Below are 21,475 nucleotides of genomic sequence, written 5' to 3' on the forward strand. Positions count from 1 at the left end.
ATGGTGCTGTCCCTGTTGCACTATGAAAAGAACTTGCACTGAGTTTCAAAAGATATGGGGCAACTTCTGAGCAAAGGCCTCCGATCTGGTAAGATTCTTTTCAGTATCATCACATACCTTTGCTCCTCTGCCATTACATATAAGGGCAGAAGATGTTCACATCTAAGAGTCCTTTCTTCACTTCTCAATCTCCAGTTTCATTTGTTCCTCTGCACAGTTATGACTGCACGTGGCTAAAGGTGTTGTGAGTGTGTATTGGCTATCAAGGTGAGCAGCAGAAGTGCACCAGACCAGTACACTACTGTTACTGTTGATGAAACTTTAGATTGGTTAGCTGTTAGTGAATGATTTGCAGTGCTGGATCTCAAATGTGGGAACTAACAGATTGAAGTCAAGAAGGCAAGGAGAAAACTTATTTTACTTGCCTGGTAGCATTTATGAATTTACCAGCATGAAATACCAAGCACAACTGGAATACTTTGTAAAATATTTAAACAACATCATCCTTTTTAGAAGAGCAACAGAGAAATAACAAATGCTGAATGTTTTGGACAGGGCAAAAGCATAATGTTTAAAGTGATGCACAGAAAATGCTGAATTCTTGAAATACAATCAACATACAAAAGATGATGGGAGGAATGTGTGCAAATATCCTAAACCAATGGCAATCGTTTAAGTACAACCCCTCCTTTTTCACCTACTCTGTCCTTCCAGACAGAGGCCTCACTTACGTAAATTAGTACTGAGGTTGCTTCTTATAGAACAGTCTATCCCAAACTGCCTGATGAGAACCCTTCTAGAAGGGGCCAGAAGCAACCCCAGACAGGTTTCAGACTTTTCACCAATATATATCTTTGATCCTGTTGCACATCAAGATAGCAGCCCCATATGTCTGGGTATACCCTTGGCCACTTAGGGAATTACATCAAATACACAAAAGGTGACACAAGGAATGCTTGCAAATAGTCTACACCACTTGTAATTGCTCCGGGTGGCATTACAAACCATCATATTTCACCAACGGTGCCACTCTAGACAGAGATACCCAACTTATAGAGATCAGTAATGACCTTACTCCCCTTGAGAAAAGTCCATCTCTAACTTCTAGGCAAGGCAAACCTATTTAAGTCCATATGGAGCTCTCAAGGAGACAAAAAGAAGCAGCAAGCTGCAAAAATAAACAGGTTTAATTCAAATTGCCCAGGGTAAGACCTCCTTCACAATTTCCCCAGTGGTTGTGCTAATAAGCAGATATTATTTATAGGAGGTCAATGAAACTTTGAAAATCAATGGCTCGGTCTGGTCAATTCTAAGCACTTGGGAGGAGAAGACTGCTGTCGGATAGCAAGCATAGTATTGAGTGGTGTAGTGATCACATTAAAATCTTCACTTGGGATACAGAATAATAGGAAGCATGTCTGTTTAACAGATACTTATTTTCCCCTAAAGATGTTACTCACCTAAGGGTGTTATGAAACACAGAAACAGTATTAGATGTGAGGCCAAAGAGGGGAAACAAGTAGGGGGCACAGGTCAGACAAAGCAATGTGTTTGGCAACCATGAGGCGAAGGCAATATAGGTACTGATTATTGCCTCACAATGTGACTAGATTATCTTTAAGACTCCAGATCTAAAATGTAGAAGTGCATTTGGCTTGGGAAACGAGAAGTGAAGGAAGCACTAGTGCATCCAGTAAAGAGGAATTGGAAAGGGTGTCCAACTGGGAGGATTAAGAACATTGTTAATTTAGAGCAGGCGATTAAAAACAAGAAAAAACAAAACTGATGGTTTTGTTGTACAGGGTTCTTTTACAATGTTTTAAATAAAACCATCCAAACAATTACCAAAAGAGAACAAAAATGTACAATAACAGTTATAATACAATGTAAAACCAACTGGAGGCTCCAATATAACTGGATGCCTATTGACTATACTCCTCACTTTCAGCTGAATGACTACAGGCCAGGAAGGCAATTGAGATATATTTGACAAATTTAAAGCAGTCACCATGTAATTCAAGGTGAGACAAAAGTTTAAAAATCATATGCTACTTTCCACAAGATTTCCTTTCTTTGCTGACAGGGGGAAATTACCTTCTTTCTGTGCAATGACAATTCTAGACAAATCATTGAAATTACAGAGTCTGAAAATCCTGCTTTCCCACCTCTGACCACAACAACAGGTCCTGACCTCCCAAAATGGCAAAATTCCCAACTAGAACGTCATGTAAATCCGCCTATTGTTATGTGTTAAATTGAGGATTAAGAAAGGATAAATTGCTTTTACTTCAATTCCATGTGTGTGCATACTATACATGAGGCAATTCTGTAATTAACCTCTGCAAGGACCCAAGCACCACCAGCTTGTCCTACATCACAGTCAGCATGATCTGTATTAGGTTCACCTTCTTGTACAGTTGCTTCAACAAAACCGTTAAGGGAAGGCCTTCACTTACGTGTGTCCCAAAGGCTGTCTAGAAACATGGTCTTTTTCTAATTCCCCATGTTGCTGCCCCTAGTGAGGCAGCTCAAATCCTCACTTTTTAGTAACATCTTTTTGCTCTTTTAACAAAATCAAAGTGTCAAGACCCTTGTCAAGTCCGAACTCCATTTCGACAGCAGACACATTTATAAAGTGCAGATCAAGCGTCCAATTTAGCGAGGACACAAATGGAAACAGAACACACTATTTGCCAAATAAACCATTCTGGCAGATGTCTGCATGCCATAACAATGAAAATTGCTGTTAATTCTCTAAAAACACAAAGGGCCTAATTCACAAAGGTAAACTTGCACGTTTATCTAAGTTTATGATTTATGAGGAGTCTCTGCAGTCGCAAGTATGCTACAAGTAAAATAACTTTCTGAAAAGCAAACAATCATGAACTTACACAAAAGTGCAAATAGTGATACTACATGTAGCAACACAGCATCCACAAGTGCAAGTATAATTTGTCAGAAGAATTGAAACGTCTTGATATAAAAAGTCTTAAAACGTTTTAAGATGGAGTGTAACCTCTGAGTATTTTACACAAAGATCCCAAGTTTGAGTAATGCACTCACATGTCCATCTAATGATGGAATTGTGAACTAATACACATATGGCTACACACACAAACAAACACACCTTAATTGCACAATTTACGCAAATGACAGTAGTTATGATTAGGTCTAAGTTTTCATTGAGAAAACCATTTTGCTTTGTCATATCTTTATCACTGTTTAACAAATCTCACTGAACTTTCCAATCAAACAGCGAAACTGGATAAGGTTTGGGAGGTCATGCATTGTATAGATCCATTTGGGTTGAAAATGTAAACTTGGTGGAGAGGCTCAACATTTAGCCTCTCCCATTTTAACACTGACCATAATAACACCAAACTTGGCATGAAATTAGAATTCTACTCAGAGGTGTGTCTTTACATATTTTGGTGTAAATCCATTGAGTACTTTTGGGAAATGATTACATTAAAAGCTGTTGAATTAAAATTTAGATAATCTTGACAGTTCAAAGGTTTCTTTTGATTTATCTATAATTTTAGGGCTGATCATGAATTTGCACAAAATTGAGCAGACATTTACAATGTGTAGTTTACTGTTGGCATTTTCAAATGCATGCAGATTCATCAAGGGAGGCAACATTAAACATTCATCAAAAAGTATTTATTTTGTAATAACTGTGACACTGACAAATCTGCATGACATTTGCCAACGTTTTACCATGTTTTGTTTTCTGTTGATATGTCAAGTTTTTTTGCAGATCCATCTAGGGGCAGTGTAAAAGCTGAGGCAAACTATATTCATGGGCTAATACCTTTAGCACTGTTTAATAAATGTGCATACAATTTTAACAGATTTAACAAAAGTGGAAAAGTTAAAGAAGGGGTGGGGGCTAAACTTAAATTTGTTTTCAAATAACTTTAGCACAGGTTCATGGATCTGCGCTAAATTTGGTAAGCACTTAGCGTATATATATATATATATATATATGTATATATATATATATATATATATATATATATATATATATATATATATATATACCAAGAAGAGACAGAGTTACATGTGAGGTCAAAAAAGTGTTTATTTGCAAAAAAATAAATAACGTCTGTGAAGTTTAATGGATCTATATAACATTTAGCATGTCATTAGGCCAGCACGGAGATCTAAAGTTTCAATGAGATTTGAGAAGCAGGGCAAAGTAAAGAGTGGCTCAAAACTCAAAAACTATTTACTTTGTTATCAACACATTTGGGAATCTCTTAGCATATTTATCTTAATTGTGATATGTTGAATGTTGTGCAGATCCGTCAAAGGGGCATGGTTAAAGTGGGGCAAAAGTTTCCTGTTTGCTAATAAATTTTGACAAATCTACAAAACTTTTAGCAGACACATGCATTTAGTTTGTTTTTGGTATATCAAGTTATTCAGGAATCCCAGCTGTCATGCAGATTTAACAAGGGTGAACGGGAGGGTATAGGCATAAACCTGAAGGTTGGGCTGGTTCAAAAAAGTGTGCATTTTCTAATAACCTTCGCACCCTTCAACACATTTGTGTGAAATTCGGCAGACATTCAACTGTTTAGTTTTCTGTTGATATGTTAAGTTTTGTTCCAATAAGTTGGAGGAGGCAAACTAAAAAGTGGGCAACAATACAAATTGCTAATAAATTTGTCACTGTTTGATTAATCTGTATTTAAAGTGGCAGGCACTTTGGAAATTAAGCTTCTAAAGTCCACAGAGTTATACTACATTCTGCAGCCTTTCTGGCAACTTTAAAGCATTCTGATGTTTTCATTGGTTAATGTGTACATATTCTTCCACCACATCAAAATGTACCTGTTTCTTCACTATAGGAGTCATACCCACCATTTTTAGAAGAGTAGGAGACTTTAAAGTTTGTTACTGAGATTCACAGATGCATTTTGCATCAGAGCCATGGCAGACAGAGCTACAAGTTAACAAGAAAACTCTTCAACCTCAAGTTGAATTGGGACAGAAAAGTCTGTACTTATTTGGTACTTCAAGTAGAGGAATGCACCTGAATATGAAGCACAAAAGAAGTTTGAAAAAAATCCTCTTCAATCAATGAAAAAAGGAAGCAAATGACAGAAAGTTAGAACACACTACATGGCATGGCTTGGCAGCAGTTGCCAGGTTGGCCACAGGACCAGGCTGCAGGCCAGGCGTTCCAGCCAGCCTCTCGCTTCACACAGCTGAAGGCAATTTGCAGCATGTGTTACCAGATTGAAGAGTATTGTCTGCAGTTTCTGCACACAAGCTGATCCCTGTGTCAGGATTTCAACAGAGGAGCAAGTGCGGACGGGTCATGTGGTTATTCACGCAATGTAAACTCTGCTATGACCTGGTGTTCACATCAATACCCCTACATAAATCAGGAATTTACCTGATTCAGACACCAAAGGGAAAGCAAACCCTGACAGAAGGGTTAACGACATAAGGGAACTAGTACTAACTACATACCACAGGGGCAGGAACGTCCTTGCATGGGATTCCATTTCTGGTTCTTTGCTTTGCAAAAGCTTCCAGTTGTACTAGCTCTCTTTTCCCACTCAGTTTGTCCACCCAATCTTGTGTCCCACACCTTATTAACCCTTCCTGGTTCCATTTTTGACTAAAACTCATTTCTTGTTCTTCTGGGCTGTGTTCCTGTGGTTTATATGTTATTTGTATAATATCTGGCTGCTGCTGCTGCTTAAAGGGTTCCCAGATATTTGTTGTTCTGGGAGCCATGGTACCCTGGTAGAGATCTGGTCTCTTCACTATGTTTTTCATCCTGGATCAAGATATGATACTCACCCCAAGAGTTACACTAAACAATGTTATATTTTGTATGGGATGTTCATTGACTGTTGGGTACTTAGCATGTCTAGCCAGAACTTGTTCCACCTTCTGTCTGAGGCATTCAGTGTAACAGTCAGATTAGCAACTCCAGACCAGGTCTTCCCAACACTAATACACCATAACAAGTGCTCCTGTGTTTTCTCTTGCACTTACCCGTTTTCCCCCATTTTCTCTGATGAGGTATTCAAGCACTCAGTGCCACCAGAGAGACTCTTCCTCCTCCTGTTTTTGCTGAATTTGGTTTCAGTGGCCTTAGGACTCTGTGCACTTTATCACTGATAACTAGAGCTGAAGTGCTTATGCTCTCTCCTCTAAACATCTAACCCTTGGCATATACTCTATTGGCATGTTCAATTTACTCACAAGTCCCTTGTAAAGTGCATTACACGTGCCCAGGGCCAGTAGATGAAATGCTGATAGTGGGTGTGCAGCACTGGTTGTGCAATACACTTAAGTAGTCCCTTAAACATATCTCAGGCCTGCTATTGCAGATCCTGTGTGCGCATATTTAAACGTCCATTGCATCCTGGCAGAGTAAACCTTTTGCCAGGCCCAAACCTTCATTTTTAATACATATAGGTCACTCATAGGGTAGGCCCTGGACAGCCCAGATGGCAAAGTGCTGTGTATTTAAAAAGCAGGACATGTACTTTTAGGTTTCATATTCCCTGCTAGTGAAAAATTGTTACTACTGCAAGCCCTACCTCTCCCATTGGATAACATTGGAGTTACCTTGTTACATTTTATAAGTGTAATTTCCAAATGGGAAGGGGTGACCTGTTTATGTTTGGTGTCTCTGGAATTAGGTTTTAAAATCCTAACTTATGTTGAAGTCAGATTTCAAATTACAATTTTGAAAACGCCACGTTTAGAAAGTTGGCATTTTTCAACCTTAGCTATTTAATACCTGTAGTTTCTCTCTGGATGCATTTCTGGGTGTAGCCGACAGATGAGCTTTGTGTAGTCCTCCTAGACAGCTGTACATATTAGGGAGTTTAGGTGTGCCTGGATGGACCAGCACTGGCAGGATGGGAGCCCCACTTACTCTTGGATAGGCTGTGTCCTGCCTCTACACAAAGGGCTGCATAACTCCCTGCAGTTAGTCTGGAGCCAGGACTGGGAAGGCAGGATAACTTAAGGATTTCAAAGGAAAACTAATGGAAGCTCCTCCCCCACTTCAAAGGCACTACTGGGTATACATACTAGACCTCAGACAATAACTATTCAGTACACGTCTGGACCTGGGCTGTTGGATACTCTGCCATGAAGAAGGACTGCTGTGCTGCTACAAGAACTGCCACTTTGCTGGACTGCTGCTTTAAAGGAACTTCTGCACTGCTATGTTGACCTGCTGTCTGCTGTCCTCTTGCCTAGGGAAGAAGAGCTGGACCTGCAACTTGATTGTGAAGCCAGGGCTCCAGAGTGACTGAAAGGGCTAGTCTGCTCGCCTCCTGATCAGTGCCTCAAGGACATAACGAGATCCCCAACAGCTCTTGGAACCATCTTCAGCGAGTTCCTGAACACCAAATAGTGCCTCTCAGCTCCTGGACACCTGGTGTGGCTCCTAGGCTTTTGGAATCAATGTTTTTGGGCTCTTCACTACAGCAAGCAGGCATGTTCATACCAGAAGACGTCTCTTCTCACAGCAGCATCGACAGCCCAATAGGGCTGCCAATTTGAAACTCAATCCCACACATCCACAATGCCTGGACTGCTTTTTGCACGATGCTGACTGCAGCCCACAGCGCTCTCCTTGCTCCTTGTGACCCTCTTCAACACAAAACGTTAGAAAGCAAGCCTTCAGCAGGACTAATCTGGGACTGTATCTGACCTGCGCTCCCTAGTGGTGAGCCTGAACTTTTGACTTTGACTCACTCCAGTGTGACCAGATAACAGCGGTTGGCATTTTCTGCTTTTAGTCACTATTTTATAGTTTAGTCTTTTAAAAATCATAACTCTACTGATTTTATTTTTGTTGATTTGGTTTTAATTTATTTATTAAATTATGCTCTACTTTTCAGACCTGGTGTGGGGTTCTTTTTATGTGGTGTTTTCACTGTTTTACTGTTTGAACTGTTGCACAAATACTTTACAAATTGCCTCTCAGTTAAGTTTGACTGCTGTATGCCATGCTACCAGCAGGCTGAACACCAGTTAATTTGGTGCGTCCTTATGCCTTACCCTGACAGGATCATGGTTGCTACTTGACCAGGGCTCACACCACAGTCAATAAGTAACCTAATTTCTTACACCAAGGACTGTCAGTGAATCAACATCTTTGGATGATCATTGACACCCTATAGCCAGCACCTACTACTAACAGCCTTTAGCCATATGCAGTGGGGACTGACCTCCACATTTGACTTCACCAAAGACCATGCACACTGAGGATGTGGTTGCTGTTACATAATTTGGATGCAGTATTTCATCAAGACACCCTTGAAATTTACTTAAAACAGATAAAGAGAAGTTAAGGTAAGATTTTATCATAATACTACGTAAGTTTATAAAAACCTCTAACATTATTTACTTTACAAAAACAATAAAGTACAATTATGGTTTGGAATTAAATCAGCAGAACCCCTGAAACTAAGAGCTATTATTGCCGCCACAATGTACAGCTTGCAGACCAGGCATGCAAACCAGAACTCACACACTAAATGCAATAATTATGACTACAAAATGGGCCTTTAAATTTAAACAAAGGTAACTTGACACATGTGCAGTTGATCCTACCCTTTCGAGAAACTTTACTACTTTTGGCTATTCACCATTTATGAGAGAAATGTTACTCAAAGGTGTAGGCTTACATGTCCCCGTCACCTGAAATAAGAGTTAGAGTGAGTAAAAAACATCAAATAGGACTGAAAGTTACTACGAGTATTGACTTTATACCATATTTTACAACTCCATAATTGGGTAGGGGGAGCTTCTTATGGTGAACTATAGGGAAATTCTTTATTAACGTTTTAGAAACATGACAATAAATGTAAGTATATTAAATTTTAATTAATTTTTACAGATTTGAAAAAAACAGTAAACCCACCTAAAGTTAATTGTTTAAATGTATTATATATTAAAAGTTATTACAAGTTTTTTATACAATCAATTTATTTATTTTATATTTCAGAATTAAAGTTACATGCCTGGTAAACTGAAGCGGTCTTTACATTATTTTTAAAATAAAGAATATTTATGATTGATGTTTAATTTGTTTAAAACTAAAATAAAGTATATATTGTTTTGAGTTACATGGTGAGGTTGGGGAATCCTTGTGTCTTTCTTGAAACTACAACAATAGTGACATCAATGCCTAGTAAGTACTGCACATGCTATTTCAATCTACAAGAATACATGCTCAAACAACCAAGCCTGTGAGAGTAGATGCAAATCCAGATCCAAACCATGCTATCTGACAGCTTTTTGTCTACCTGAGCATGTTGACCCGTATCTAATACTGACTGCCAATATCATGGGGGGACACTGAGGGCTATTTAACACCTGCTGTGGTCTCAACTGTGACACTCAAAGACCTAAAGCCTGGCATCACTATGTCATTCTATGCTATCTGTACCAAAACATGACACCCAAATCAACTTATAAAGCCTGGGCATTTCGTCTCCAAACACAATGATTTGAATCTTATTGTAACTCAATTTAAGGAATGTGGAAGACACCTACCTACTTACATGGTGATCAGTGCAAAAAGTGGTTTCCACATCAGAAATTGTGTGCAGCAAAGAATCAATTACTACTACATTGATTAAAACTACTTGCTTCAAGGCTTCAAGGTCACACATTTTGTCTGGGTTTTGGGGTGAGCAGGCTCCCTGCTAACATATGATATGACCTCTTTATTTATTCAAATCCTTTCCCAGCATTGATTCCAAGAAAAAAATGAAAAATAGCTACTTTAGCCTTGCATCACAATCCATCTATATTTGGTGTTTCAATATATGTGACACAAAGCACAAGCTAGTTACAAAGATATAGTGCTCTGTACAAGGGCAATGGTAAACAGAACAATGGAGGATTAGCAAGGAGCAAGTACAGGATAGAGTCGGGAAGAGATAGAGGATAGGGACTGCACGGTTTTACATATTGGCTTTAGTAATGCAAAAAAAGTAGAAAAGAAGAAAAGGAGGCACTTTTTCTGGAAGAAGAGGCACTGATAGTGTATTAAATAATTGTCATTGCAAGGCACTATTAGTCACAATTTATGAGCTGACTGGAGAAGTTTCTTCGTTTTCCTACACTGTTCTTTCTTAGCTGATATGCTCATTTTTGCGCTCTTTACCTTGATACAGATTTTGATTACACAATACAGTTTTGAGGTACATCGCATGTCAAGATATTACTTTAATTTCCCATGCTAGATTTCAAATCAAATGCTGATTTGATGAAAAGATAGCATTCACTTTTCTCAGTTATACTTCACAGGGCTAAATAATTTGTTCTTGCCATTAAGATTAAGGCCTGATTTATCTTGTACAGAAAGTATTTTATTTTAAGTAGTTACAATTCATTAGCCAATAGCAGAGATGGGGATGTGGCCATGCTGGTGTCCAGAATGGCTGCTCTGCAGTAAAGCTCCAGTAGCAAGAACTGCTTAAGATGCAGTTTTTGCCCCTAAATATTATCCGTGACCATCAGGTGCATGCTGACAACTGCTGCATGAACTATGGCTTTGGGGGAGACCACAGACACTGCATTCGGCTGGCGGCGTGGCTGAAGCCCATACATAGACTGCACCCCCTGAGGAATGGAGGCCCCCTCCTCTAGGCCTTGCATGGGGGCCCCTCATTCTGAAGACCTGCACCTCACATCTTACTGACATGGACCGGTGACTGAGACCTCACCCATCACACTGTGTCTGGCTTGCCATTCCAGCGGGCCCATTAACATTGCTATACCCACCCTACTGTGGGACCCCTCATCTGCCGGATTAGCTCGAGCCATTGACACCACTCAGGGGGCCACCTGGGACAGCTCCTGATCATGCCCTCCGCCTTGTGTACCGCAACCATTAGCCTTAGAGCTGGCATCGCCGCCCTGTACGGTATTAACATCACAATGGGGTGGACGCCCCAAACAATGGAAACTACTGTTTGAGCAGACTTTGGGGGGGGGGCAAACAGAGTGGGGACCCCAGCTGACATGGAAGGACCGGACAGCTCCCGCGTGACTGACAATGCTGTCATTTTGGCAAAACTTGAGCAGTATTGTAGGCAACTCAATGCCACTCAGAATACTGACAACGGGGAATGATATGAAACACTACCTCTCAGAGATTGCCATGGTCTGGCTCTCAGATGCCCAGAGACAATTCCTCAGTTAGTCCATCTCCACTGAGGAGGTGGTGCAGGCAATTGGTTCCCTGGACAGCTAGCTTCAATTTGCTGGCAATGTATGGTGAATTCCTGGAGGCTGGCTTCCTCCCCACCTATCCTTCAAGAGGCACTGGTGTTCTTTCTGAATAAACAGGGCAAAGGTCCTCTCACTATTTGTCTTACCGGCCCTTATCCTTACTTAACTTTGATAAAATAATTCTTGCCAAAATCCTCGTGACTCGGCTGGTTATCCCACCCTCGCGATCAGGGTTTGTCCCACATCGCTCCATATTCCTCAATTTGCAGTCACTTTTTTCAGTAGCACACAGAGACTCCCTGGCGGTTCCAGCAGTAGCAGCCTTCCTAGAGGCAGAGAAGGCCTTTGACTCACTGGAATTGCCTGTTCTGTATGCCACTCTCGAAAAACTGGGAATACCCAAGGGATTCACCTCCCTCATTATGTTACTATACTCTCAACCAGTGGCACAGATATGTCCTAACAGCTCAATCATCATCCCTTTCACCTTAGCTAAAAATACGAGGCAGGGTTGCCCCCTATCATTGTTACTGTTTATTATTGCCATGGACTCTCTTGTCCGCCACCTGCAGGAGAAACACCTTCACCGTGACCTACAATTCAGGCCTGGTCCCATGTTAGTTTCCATATATGCAGATAATGTTTTGCTATTTGTGCACCACCTGCAGACAACTTGGCCCCAATAGTGCACAAGATTGTGAGATTCGGTCTGGTCTCAGGCGTCAACATCAGTTGGGGCAAGTCTGAACTGTTTCCGTTTACCGTCTCTTGGGTGGGGTAATTCCCCCTAAAGTGATGCACTGATTTGGTTAAATACCTGGGAGTCCATATCCATTGACTTTGATAACCTAACAAAACAGGTTGAGCGGTGGGTCTCATTACCGCTTTCTATAGTCAGACAGATTGCCATCAAGATGGTAGTTCTCCATCTCTTTTTACAATTGTTTTTAAACATACCCATGCCCCTCACTTCTTCTTTTTTTTGCGATGTTGAGATACTTAAGTCTCCACTTGAGCTGGGCAGGTAGCAAACCCTGAATCAGCTAGGACATTTAGTGCTTCCATACAAACGTGGATGTTTTGGTGCGCCACATTTCCATCTTGTCTTTTTATTGGCACAATGTCAATTTGCATTTCACTGATATCACAGCGAAATGCAGCTACAGTATGACAAGCGCGAACACTAATAGGTGGGAGTGTTGCCCCTGCACACCATTTTACTGTGGGGACTGCCACTGGACTCGGACGTTATCAATACCCTCTCCACAACCAGTTGGAGTTTGCGCAAACTACTTCAGCTCCTTGGCAGAGAAACGTTATACTCCCCCTCACTGCCCCTCTAGGATAACCCATGGTTAGCCCCTGCTAATGAATTACTGGTCAAGTGAATGCCATCCCACTATACATGTTCTGAGATCTTTTCCCTGATGAACATGCCATAACTCATACAGATGGACCTCGGTTTGCAATGCCTGCCCCATGGACCACTTTGTAGTCTACCACCACAGTCTCCACCTATCCCTGCTCCCCGAAGAGTTCACACCACTGGCAGCACTGATACAAATCTGGACGGTAGGTACATGGTTCTCAAGCTATATCATGTCAGTCTGACAATGTTACTGACACAGGTTGGGAAGCTCAGGGAGACATGGGAAAAACAGTTGCAACACCCGCTCATGGACAAAATCTCATATTATTGTTGCCAGCAAATGAAACTCATATCCCTGAACCACAAGACACAAACTCATACATTTCAAATTTTTATAGTGTGCATATACAACACCACGTGATTTGGCTAGATTTGATCCTTTAAGACCTTTGCATTGCCCTAAGTGCCATGCAGAGGAGACTGATTCTGCACACCTGACTTTGGCATGAAGCCACATCGGGGTTTTCTGGAGAGTTGTTTTCACTCTTCTCTCCTGCATGATAGAAACCACTCTGGAACCTGCCCTCTTATTGCCCAGTTGGGGTACGTGCGGGATGTGCCTCAGAGTGTCCTTAAATTTACAGCAATTTCACTACTGCTGGCAAAGCGGGAGACCACCTCACACTGGGGCAGCCGTCAGCTTCTAACTGCTTCAGCTTGGCTCAAAAGCATGACCCACTGTGACCCCAACAGTGAAATAAATGCTCAAATGTTACCTTCCATGTCCCGACCTATAGACATCTGGGGGCCACTCTGGGATTACACACTGCAGCGTGAATCCCAGGACTCTGACTAGACCACACTGGTTAAGCCACACAATCACCTCCTACCCCCCACACTTCCCTATTAGATGAGGGATGCATGGTAGTCCACCGTGATATCCATTCTTGCACTGTCAATTTTTTTTAATGTGCTATTATTGACATGTCTTATACACTCTATTGAAATGGTGGCGTAAAGGTGGTACTCAAATGTTAGAACAAGGACCTTCCTCTGATCTTATGGTATTTGATTCCGTTATTTTTGTTTACTTCCCACCTTTTTGTGTGTGATCAATGGCACTATGGTTATATATGTTGCAAAACTAATAAAGCCCCCCCCACCAAAAACAAAAACACACTAGAAGAGATTTTTCTTGAACACGGTTATGTTCTTCAATATCAGCAGAATAATAAAATTCATGGTATTTATAGAATAACACAATGTCTTGCCTGAAGAAGGTGGTGTTATGGAGGTTATGGGTTCAAATCTAGGCAAGGCAGTTGGTAAAGTGACTACCATAAATTAGATTATAGTAACCTCTACTATGACTAATGCTCTAAGCGTTGTATGAAAACATGCTAATTTGATAGTTATAAAAAATATAAAACATAGAAAACTTACCATCGACCATCACGATCCTTATGTATGAGCTCAATAACCTCTCCATGTTTCACCATCAGATCATCAGCACTCCTCTTCTTATAATCTGCTAGTGCTTTATATTTACCTGGGGACTACAAGAAGAAAAATGAAAGCTAGTGAAATTTTCCAAATCTGAAAAAACACATTTTCAGGAAAGTTAAGCAAAATTTTCGACATACAGTTATTAAACCTGTGAAAAAAAGGTGATGTATGTAGTAGGCATAGACCAGTGGCAGAAAATGGCAGGAAAAATATTCTCAAAAACTTACCACATTTTTAGAAAACAGTATTGTCTGGTGTATGAGGATGTTAAAAACACTGATTAAAAATTGGAAACAAATGAAAGTACTGTGCTTAAAACTCTTCAACTAGACCCACTACAAAAGATCCACTATCACAGCACATAATCAATGTTTTGCTTTGACAGCATTTCATCACAGAACAAGTCAAACTAAGTCTAAAGACTAATGAATTCAAGCTGCATGTGTGTATGGCCTAGTTAGGGGATTTCCCTGAAACCTTTTGCTTTCACCTTCCAGGCTTTTTGCTGACTCTGTTGGTGTGGCAGTAGGACTCTGGACACTTTCCCACTGTACTGCAGTGGGAAAGTGTGTGCGCCCTTCCTACACATGCCAGGAAAGGGCACGTATGTGAGTGGTTGATATGCTGTACTGAGGAGTGCCCTGTAAAAAGCCACACCACATACCCGGGGCAGTTATGGTACTAAGTGTGCCACCCACCAGAATAGCCTGACTCACATGTATCGGGCCTGGCAGCGCAGGCCTAAGAAGGTACAGGTGCGTCTGCACTCAGGTTGGCATCTCTCAATCCTTGGCTAACCCTGAGCAAGCCTTGCACAACCCCAAGGGTGCTCTCTGAAGGACAGCAAGGGTGTTAGGTGTAAGGCAGGGAAGGGACACCAGGGTGTTTCCTACCCAGGCAAGGAAGAACCTACACATTGGTTCTCCCTAACTAGGGGGTCAGCTCCTCCCATAGGTTTGCTGATTTCCTGTGACTAGCCCTAGAGCCCAGGAAATTGTCTGACTGTGAGTACAGTGTGGAAGTGTGAGCGCCCTTCATACGCATGGTGGGAAGTGGTGTGCTAACCAGTGTGTACTGGATCTGCCACTGTGGGTACACTTGCAATGGTAACCTAATATGTGCTGAACCTGGCCTTGCATGTCAGTATGTGTGCATTTGCGCTGTGGTGTTTTAATATACACTGAGCCTCTCACAACAGGCCAGTGTGTGTGCACTTGCCCAATGGTGTTCAGTAAGGGACTCAGTCACTGGCACTGCCATTGTTCACCAGTATGTGCACACTTGCACAACAATGTTTTAATGCACACTTAGCCTGACAAAGGCAGGCCAGTGGGTGAGCATTTGCACAATGGTATTTGGTATATACTGAGCCTGGCCCAGCCGGGCAGGAGGTGTGCTCTTGCACAATGATGTTTAAATTGGCTTCGGGCCACAGATGCTTTCCCACTGTTAATATTGTGTGAAAGTGTGGTGCCTTCCTGCGTATGTCAGGAAAGTGGGACGGAACAGTATGTGTACAGATGCACTCTGGGGTGCTCCTATATACTTGGACTGTCACAGCAGGCCTGTGTGGGTGCTCTTGCACACATGTGGTGTCCTCTAACATATGCCCTGCCTGTCCCTCCAGGCTTGTGTGTGCGCCAGGGCACATGTGCACTTGTAGTGAAAGAATACCCATGTGTGTTTTCACTGCACATGAGATCTGCTCTGCCCATAAGTTAACATGGGCAAAGGTTGCAAATGATCCTGAACTGTAACAGTGGAGTGCAGTGAAGCAGCCTTATGGTGTTAACTATATTTGGATTCAAAATGACAAACCTCTTCCCGAGTTAAAGGCGATTTTGTCAGTAATGCTCTAGAAATGCCACGTCTAGAAAGGGGGCAGTTCTATGTTCTAAAAACTCTCTTTGGGTGCCTTTTAAAGTTGACTCAATTAGACTGGAGTCTGGAGAAAGCACATCTGTGCATTCCCCAGCAACAGCTATAAAACGTGGGCACACAAAATGACAGGCCTCTGTCATTCGAGGGTCTGGCTGGATAGATTGGAGGGAGAGGTATTGACACTTGGCCTCTCAGAGCCAGCAGATCATTGCCCCACTAAAGATAAAGATCTGTACTCCATGGCAGACAGAACTGAAATTTAGAGGAGACATTTGTGATTCAAAGGAGAACCCTTTGAACCACCCTCAACTTCAAAGGCACACTTCAGTATATTTACTGGTACCACACTTCCACAACGTAGAGTATGCTTGCAGGAACGTGGGACAGAGACGCTGGACTGCATGGTGCACACTGCCAGAGGAATCTGCTCAAGGAGTATTTACTGACCCCAGGAAGGGAACATGCACCCTTCCGACATAGTGGATGGCCTGTGCAAACTGATTACTATAGTGTGGCACTCTAAAGCGTGCTCTACAAGGGTATGATGCTGTGCCACCTGATCTCTTGTGGAGGTCTCGGGTACATCAAAGACCCTTCTGTGAGGCCCTACACCTTCCACCGGTGTCATCTGGATAGCGGTGGCCTTGTAAGTACTTGCATCCTCGGCTGGATTTCATAGGGCAGCAGCATTGCGAGTGCTGAAGCAAGTATACTGTCTTGAGACTTTGCCTTCAAAGTATTACCCGCATTTCAAGGAGTGCGGCCCTTCATTGTGGGGCCATGACATGCATAAGTGGTTGGTTTGCTATGAGCCAATCCACCGGTTGTGGGACCCCGCGTGGCCTGCCTTTGTTGATTGTATTGCATTTCTCTCATGCGACTCCTGACTGCATGCTCATTGTGTGCGGTGTCTGCATCACAGATGTTGACCCTCGGAGGTGTGGGGGTCCCAGGAGCAGTTCCGATCTTACCTCACGTGGCATCGCTGAACTTGCGTTCTTTTGTGTAGCCAGATTGGCTTGTGCAACTCAAGTCACCATACACCAGATGTTGTGCCTTACTCCAGGAATGCACGGAACTGGAATCCTTCTTGTGCATGCTCAAGGATTGCCAGGTGTGACTCAAGTCATTCCGCACTAGCCATTGTGCCTCATTCCAGGGAGTTACAACATTGAGAAACTTTGTGTGTATGGTTGAGATAGCCTGGTTAAACTCAAGTCATCGTGCACCAGATGTTGTGCCTCATTCCAGAGAGGCACGACATTGAGCACTTTTGTGTGTATGATCGATATTGTATGGGATAACTCCACACATTGCATACCAGATGCTGTGCCTCTTTCCAGGGAGGTACGATAGTGAGTACTTTGTGTGTGCAATCAAGACTGTCTGTGGCTTCTCAAGTCATCACGGACCAGATGTTGAACCTCCTCCCAGGGTGGTGCAGGATTCAGTAACTCTTGTGTCTTAGACTGCCTGGCTCAGCTGGGTGCCAACGTGACCTGCATGTGTCCTTCAGTGACCCTCCATTGGGCCTGCGCTGGGAGTCACGGTGCAGAGACCTCTCAATAGACTTCTCGAGTGGTGGCCAAACCTACATTTGTTCATTGAAACCTGCTCAGCTGGTATCTCTTCTTTTTTCCCAGGACCTTGGACTTTAGATTAACAACCTGCTCAGGTTAGTAGGTAATAACAAAAGCAGGTATCTTGAAAACTGAGCTCTAGTACAAAATGATAAACCTGGACACTCCCAACATCAAGATGAAGCCAGTTTTGATTCAATTAGGTCTGCACATCATTGAGACAACCCAAAATACTGTTAAAAGAAGGTTGCAGGTGGATTATAGACAAAGGCTAGATATAAGGCTAATAAGGGTTGAAATACATGTTAACGAAAGGGGACAAAGGTGAACCCTGTGGTGCCATAAAGATCAAGTCTCGAAGATGTAGTTTAAATAAAGCCAGCTCAATAATTTGATTTCTAACTTCTACAATAATTTGAATACAGTACACAAGGGGGCTGTGATCCATTATGTCATGCTAATTTTCTTTTCTATTTTACTGTTATATTAATACAACCAATACGAGTTCCCTTCCAATAATACAATATAGTCCCAGTTACATGGACACATTCTGTACTACAAATTCACTGATTCCCCCATCCGGCCCATGTGTTTTAGTCTTTTGCAAAGAAAGTGTCCATCAAGACTACCCCTCTTGAATTGTTTCTACAGCCGAACCTCTCAATACTTTTTCATATTTCTTCATGCACCCTTTTCCCACATATACTTACTTTTCAATGATCCTGCAGTATTTCATCCCCATTTCCCAGGGTTGGGGAGTAGGAAGAGACCCAGATTCACATTCCTGAGCAATATCACACTTAGCTACCATACAGTCCATGTTGACTGTATGGTTCCCATGCCACCCATTTTGACAAGTAGTTTTTGGTAACATGAATGGTCCACAGCCTCCCATATTCCCAGTAAGGCCAATTGGGGTGACAGATCCAAAGGTAATCCTGTCGCTATCACTAATGATTTTCCCACCATATGCCAGAACTGTTGTATAAGAGGGCAACTCCACAGTATGTGGATGAAGGCACCCTCCAGGCCTCAGCCCCATAGGCAGCACATGTCTTTTGTCCAGCCTATTTTACATAACAGGGTGTGCGCATAGTATACCCTATGTAATATTTTTAGCTGGATCAGTCTAAAGCTCGCTTTTATTGTCACTCTCATCGAAAATTCCAACACGTCCCGCCAATCCTCTACATCTATGTCCCCTATGTCCTCTATCCATCTGTCCTGTAACTACAACAATTGAGTCTGTATATTTCTCAATGCTGTCAGTGATACTAGTTTCTTCTCCACCCGCACAGAAGCCTATTTTCCAACCGGGAGTCCTCCAATGTTTCCCCATCTAATGATACACTATTCCTAAGGGCTTGGGATAACTGTCCATATTTGAACCACTGTGTATCTAGAATTTGATATTCTTGCTTCAAATATGCAAAGGGGACCCCCATTGGTGTCCCATACATCTGCCAAACTGGATAGGTCAATGGCATCCCAACCTTTAAACCCCTGCAGTGCAGCTACCCCTCTCAATTTGGTGCCCTCCCAAAGTAGTGTTTTAGGAGTCAGTCTGTGGCCCTATCCCATTTCCCTTCTCAGTTTCTTCAAGATGACCACTACCATCCTTGTTGCCGGGTTTGTCTCGGGGGACATTTTACCACCATATAAAGCATGTATCTAACTTTTTGTTCCCATTCCAATCCTGTCTCTCTGAAACATGGAGCTATCATTGTCTGTGTATGCCCAATCATTCGCCATGCTCACCTGTGGTGCCTCATTATATTTCTGTACATTTGGTAGAACAAATCTTCCTATTTTCACCTTTGTAGAGTTTTCAAGGATAGTCAAGGTTAGAACAGGATTTGTAGTAAAGTATCCACCTTTGTGAAAAAAAAAACTCTCCGGTACTTCATATGGGGTATTCTGGAGTATAATGAGGAATCTAGGAAGTACCACCATCTTAAACATGGCTACCTTCCCGAGCAAAGAGAGTGGCAACGATTGCAGCTTACTCACATACTGTTTCAAGCAGTGCAAAAGGGCTACCAGATTAGCCTCAAAATAGGAGTCCAGAGTTATCCAGATCCCTAGATATTGAACTTGACCTTCTCTATCCAAAGTGGCTGCATGGGGTACTTCCCCCAAAATATAGTCCCCTTTTGGGAACAGTAGAGACTTATCCCAGTTTATGGCAAAACCTGAGTGTTCGCCACATATATGAAACATTTACCTAAGCCTGTCCAGTCTTTGGGTCACATTATTCAAGTAAAGTAAGCTATAATCTGCGTATAGTGACACATATTCCTCTGCCCCCACTCCCTCTGGCTAGCACCATACTTCTGCATCTACTCGTACCTATGCCACCAGTACCTCAATCACTAGGGCTAATAACATTGGTGAGAGTGGGCATTCTTGCCTTGTGCCTCTCCGGATGCAAAACTCCTGCAAGGTATGGCCCATGTACTCACACTTGTGCCTTGAGAGGGTCACATAAGAGTCTGACCCACTTAATATATTTGGGACCAAATCCTAGCCTTTCTAAAATTCCAAACAGACAGATTCACTCTACTTAATGGAAGGTTTTATTTGCGTCCAAAGAGGCGACTACTTTCCTGGCTGGTGACTCTCGAGCCGATGCTAAATTATTGTGCAGCCACCATAGTTTCAGCCAGGTCAAATGGCCCAGCATGAATCCATTCTGGTCCTAGTGCACTAAATCTGTCACCACTGTCTTCAGTCTATTTGCTAAGAGCTTTGCAAGAATTTTAATGCTGGCAATGATAAGAATGATGTTTCTGTAGGAATCACAGCTATCCAGAGGTTTTAGCCTATTAAGCGCTCTTTGTACCAGGCTCTGTTTTATCCTATTGCCAGGCCGTTGACATTCTATGATACTATTGTTATAGATTGTGGGTGTGTCAAGGCGGATTTAGGTGATAAGCTTCTATCTGGGTGCAAGTCCTCCCTTGAAGCATTCTGGGAGTGTGTCTTGGTGTTTTGAGAACCTCCTAAACACCCCCCTTACCTTACCGTATGGTGATTCCCTTATCCGACCAGCCTCCAAACGTACAGTATGTGTTAACCCCAAGCCATAACATCAATAAACAATGTATGCAATTGTCACTGGAGCTTAGTTGCGGGCCTCTTGTAAATGTTGTGCTTGGTTCAGAACTCATTGTAGGCATTTCCAAGACCATGTCTCAAAATTCAGACAGCTCCTCATGAGCACAGTCCCGAAGGTCAGTTCCAATCCTGCCCAACCGTTTCGTCCCACCCTGCCATCCTAAAACCCCAATTGTTCAGATGTCATAGGAGTTACCACCAGAAACTGCTCATCTTCTGTTTAGTGTTCTGTGTCCATGCGTTCAGTGCCCCTGCAGTCACATTCCGAGGCAAAAGACCGCCACATGCTGTCGCTAAGGATATTCATGTTATGTTTCAACTCTTTAACTGTCTGACCCTGTGCTGCCTTCATCAGTGCCTTGGTGGGGGAGGAGGCACTTTTCTTCCCTCTGTTGTTCAGTCGTCTCGAAGGTGCATGTTTCCATCCATCTTACCATGTCTCCTTTGGTGGAGGACCCGACCATGGACCTCAGATTTCCCAGCCACGCCCAAGTGTCTTGCACATTGAGTAAGAAGTGAGCCTTCCCTTTCAGTTCCACCCGCAGCCTTGCCAGTTAGAGATGCGAGTATCTGCGGTCCAACTGCCTTAGCACTTTAACAGGCACAAACGCCCCTCATTGATGTTGGACGAGGCTTGTATAGTTTAGATACAAATGTACTTCATGTCCATCGATGAACCATTGGCTATATTTTCGATCTGTCTGAAGAATAAGGTCTGTGTCCTTAAAGTTCATTAGTCTCGCTATTATCAGCTGAGCATTGGTCCCCATTTGCAGAGCATAAGATGGAA

The 21,475-nt window shown here is 42.5% G+C and overlaps 1 protein-coding gene across 3 annotated transcripts in view; it reads right to left on the reverse strand.

The window, feature by feature from the left end:
* Window positions 1-21,475, reverse strand: part of MCF2 (MCF.2 cell line derived transforming sequence) — a 795,890-nt gene that overhangs the window by 35,058 nt on the left and 739,357 nt on the right. For all 3 annotated transcript variants that reach the window (XM_069212449.1, XM_069212451.1, XM_069212450.1), the window contains one exon: window positions 14,045-14,157. In XM_069212449.1, coding sequence (XP_069068550.1) covers window positions 14,045-14,157 — 113 coding nt within the window. The remainder of the gene's footprint in view (window positions 1-14,044; window positions 14,158-21,475) is intronic.

This window comes from Pleurodeles waltl, chromosome 2_1 (assembly GCF_031143425.1).
Source record: "Pleurodeles waltl isolate 20211129_DDA chromosome 2_1, aPleWal1.hap1.20221129, whole genome shotgun sequence".
Taxonomy (NCBI): domain Eukaryota; kingdom Metazoa; phylum Chordata; class Amphibia; order Caudata; family Salamandridae; genus Pleurodeles; species Pleurodeles waltl.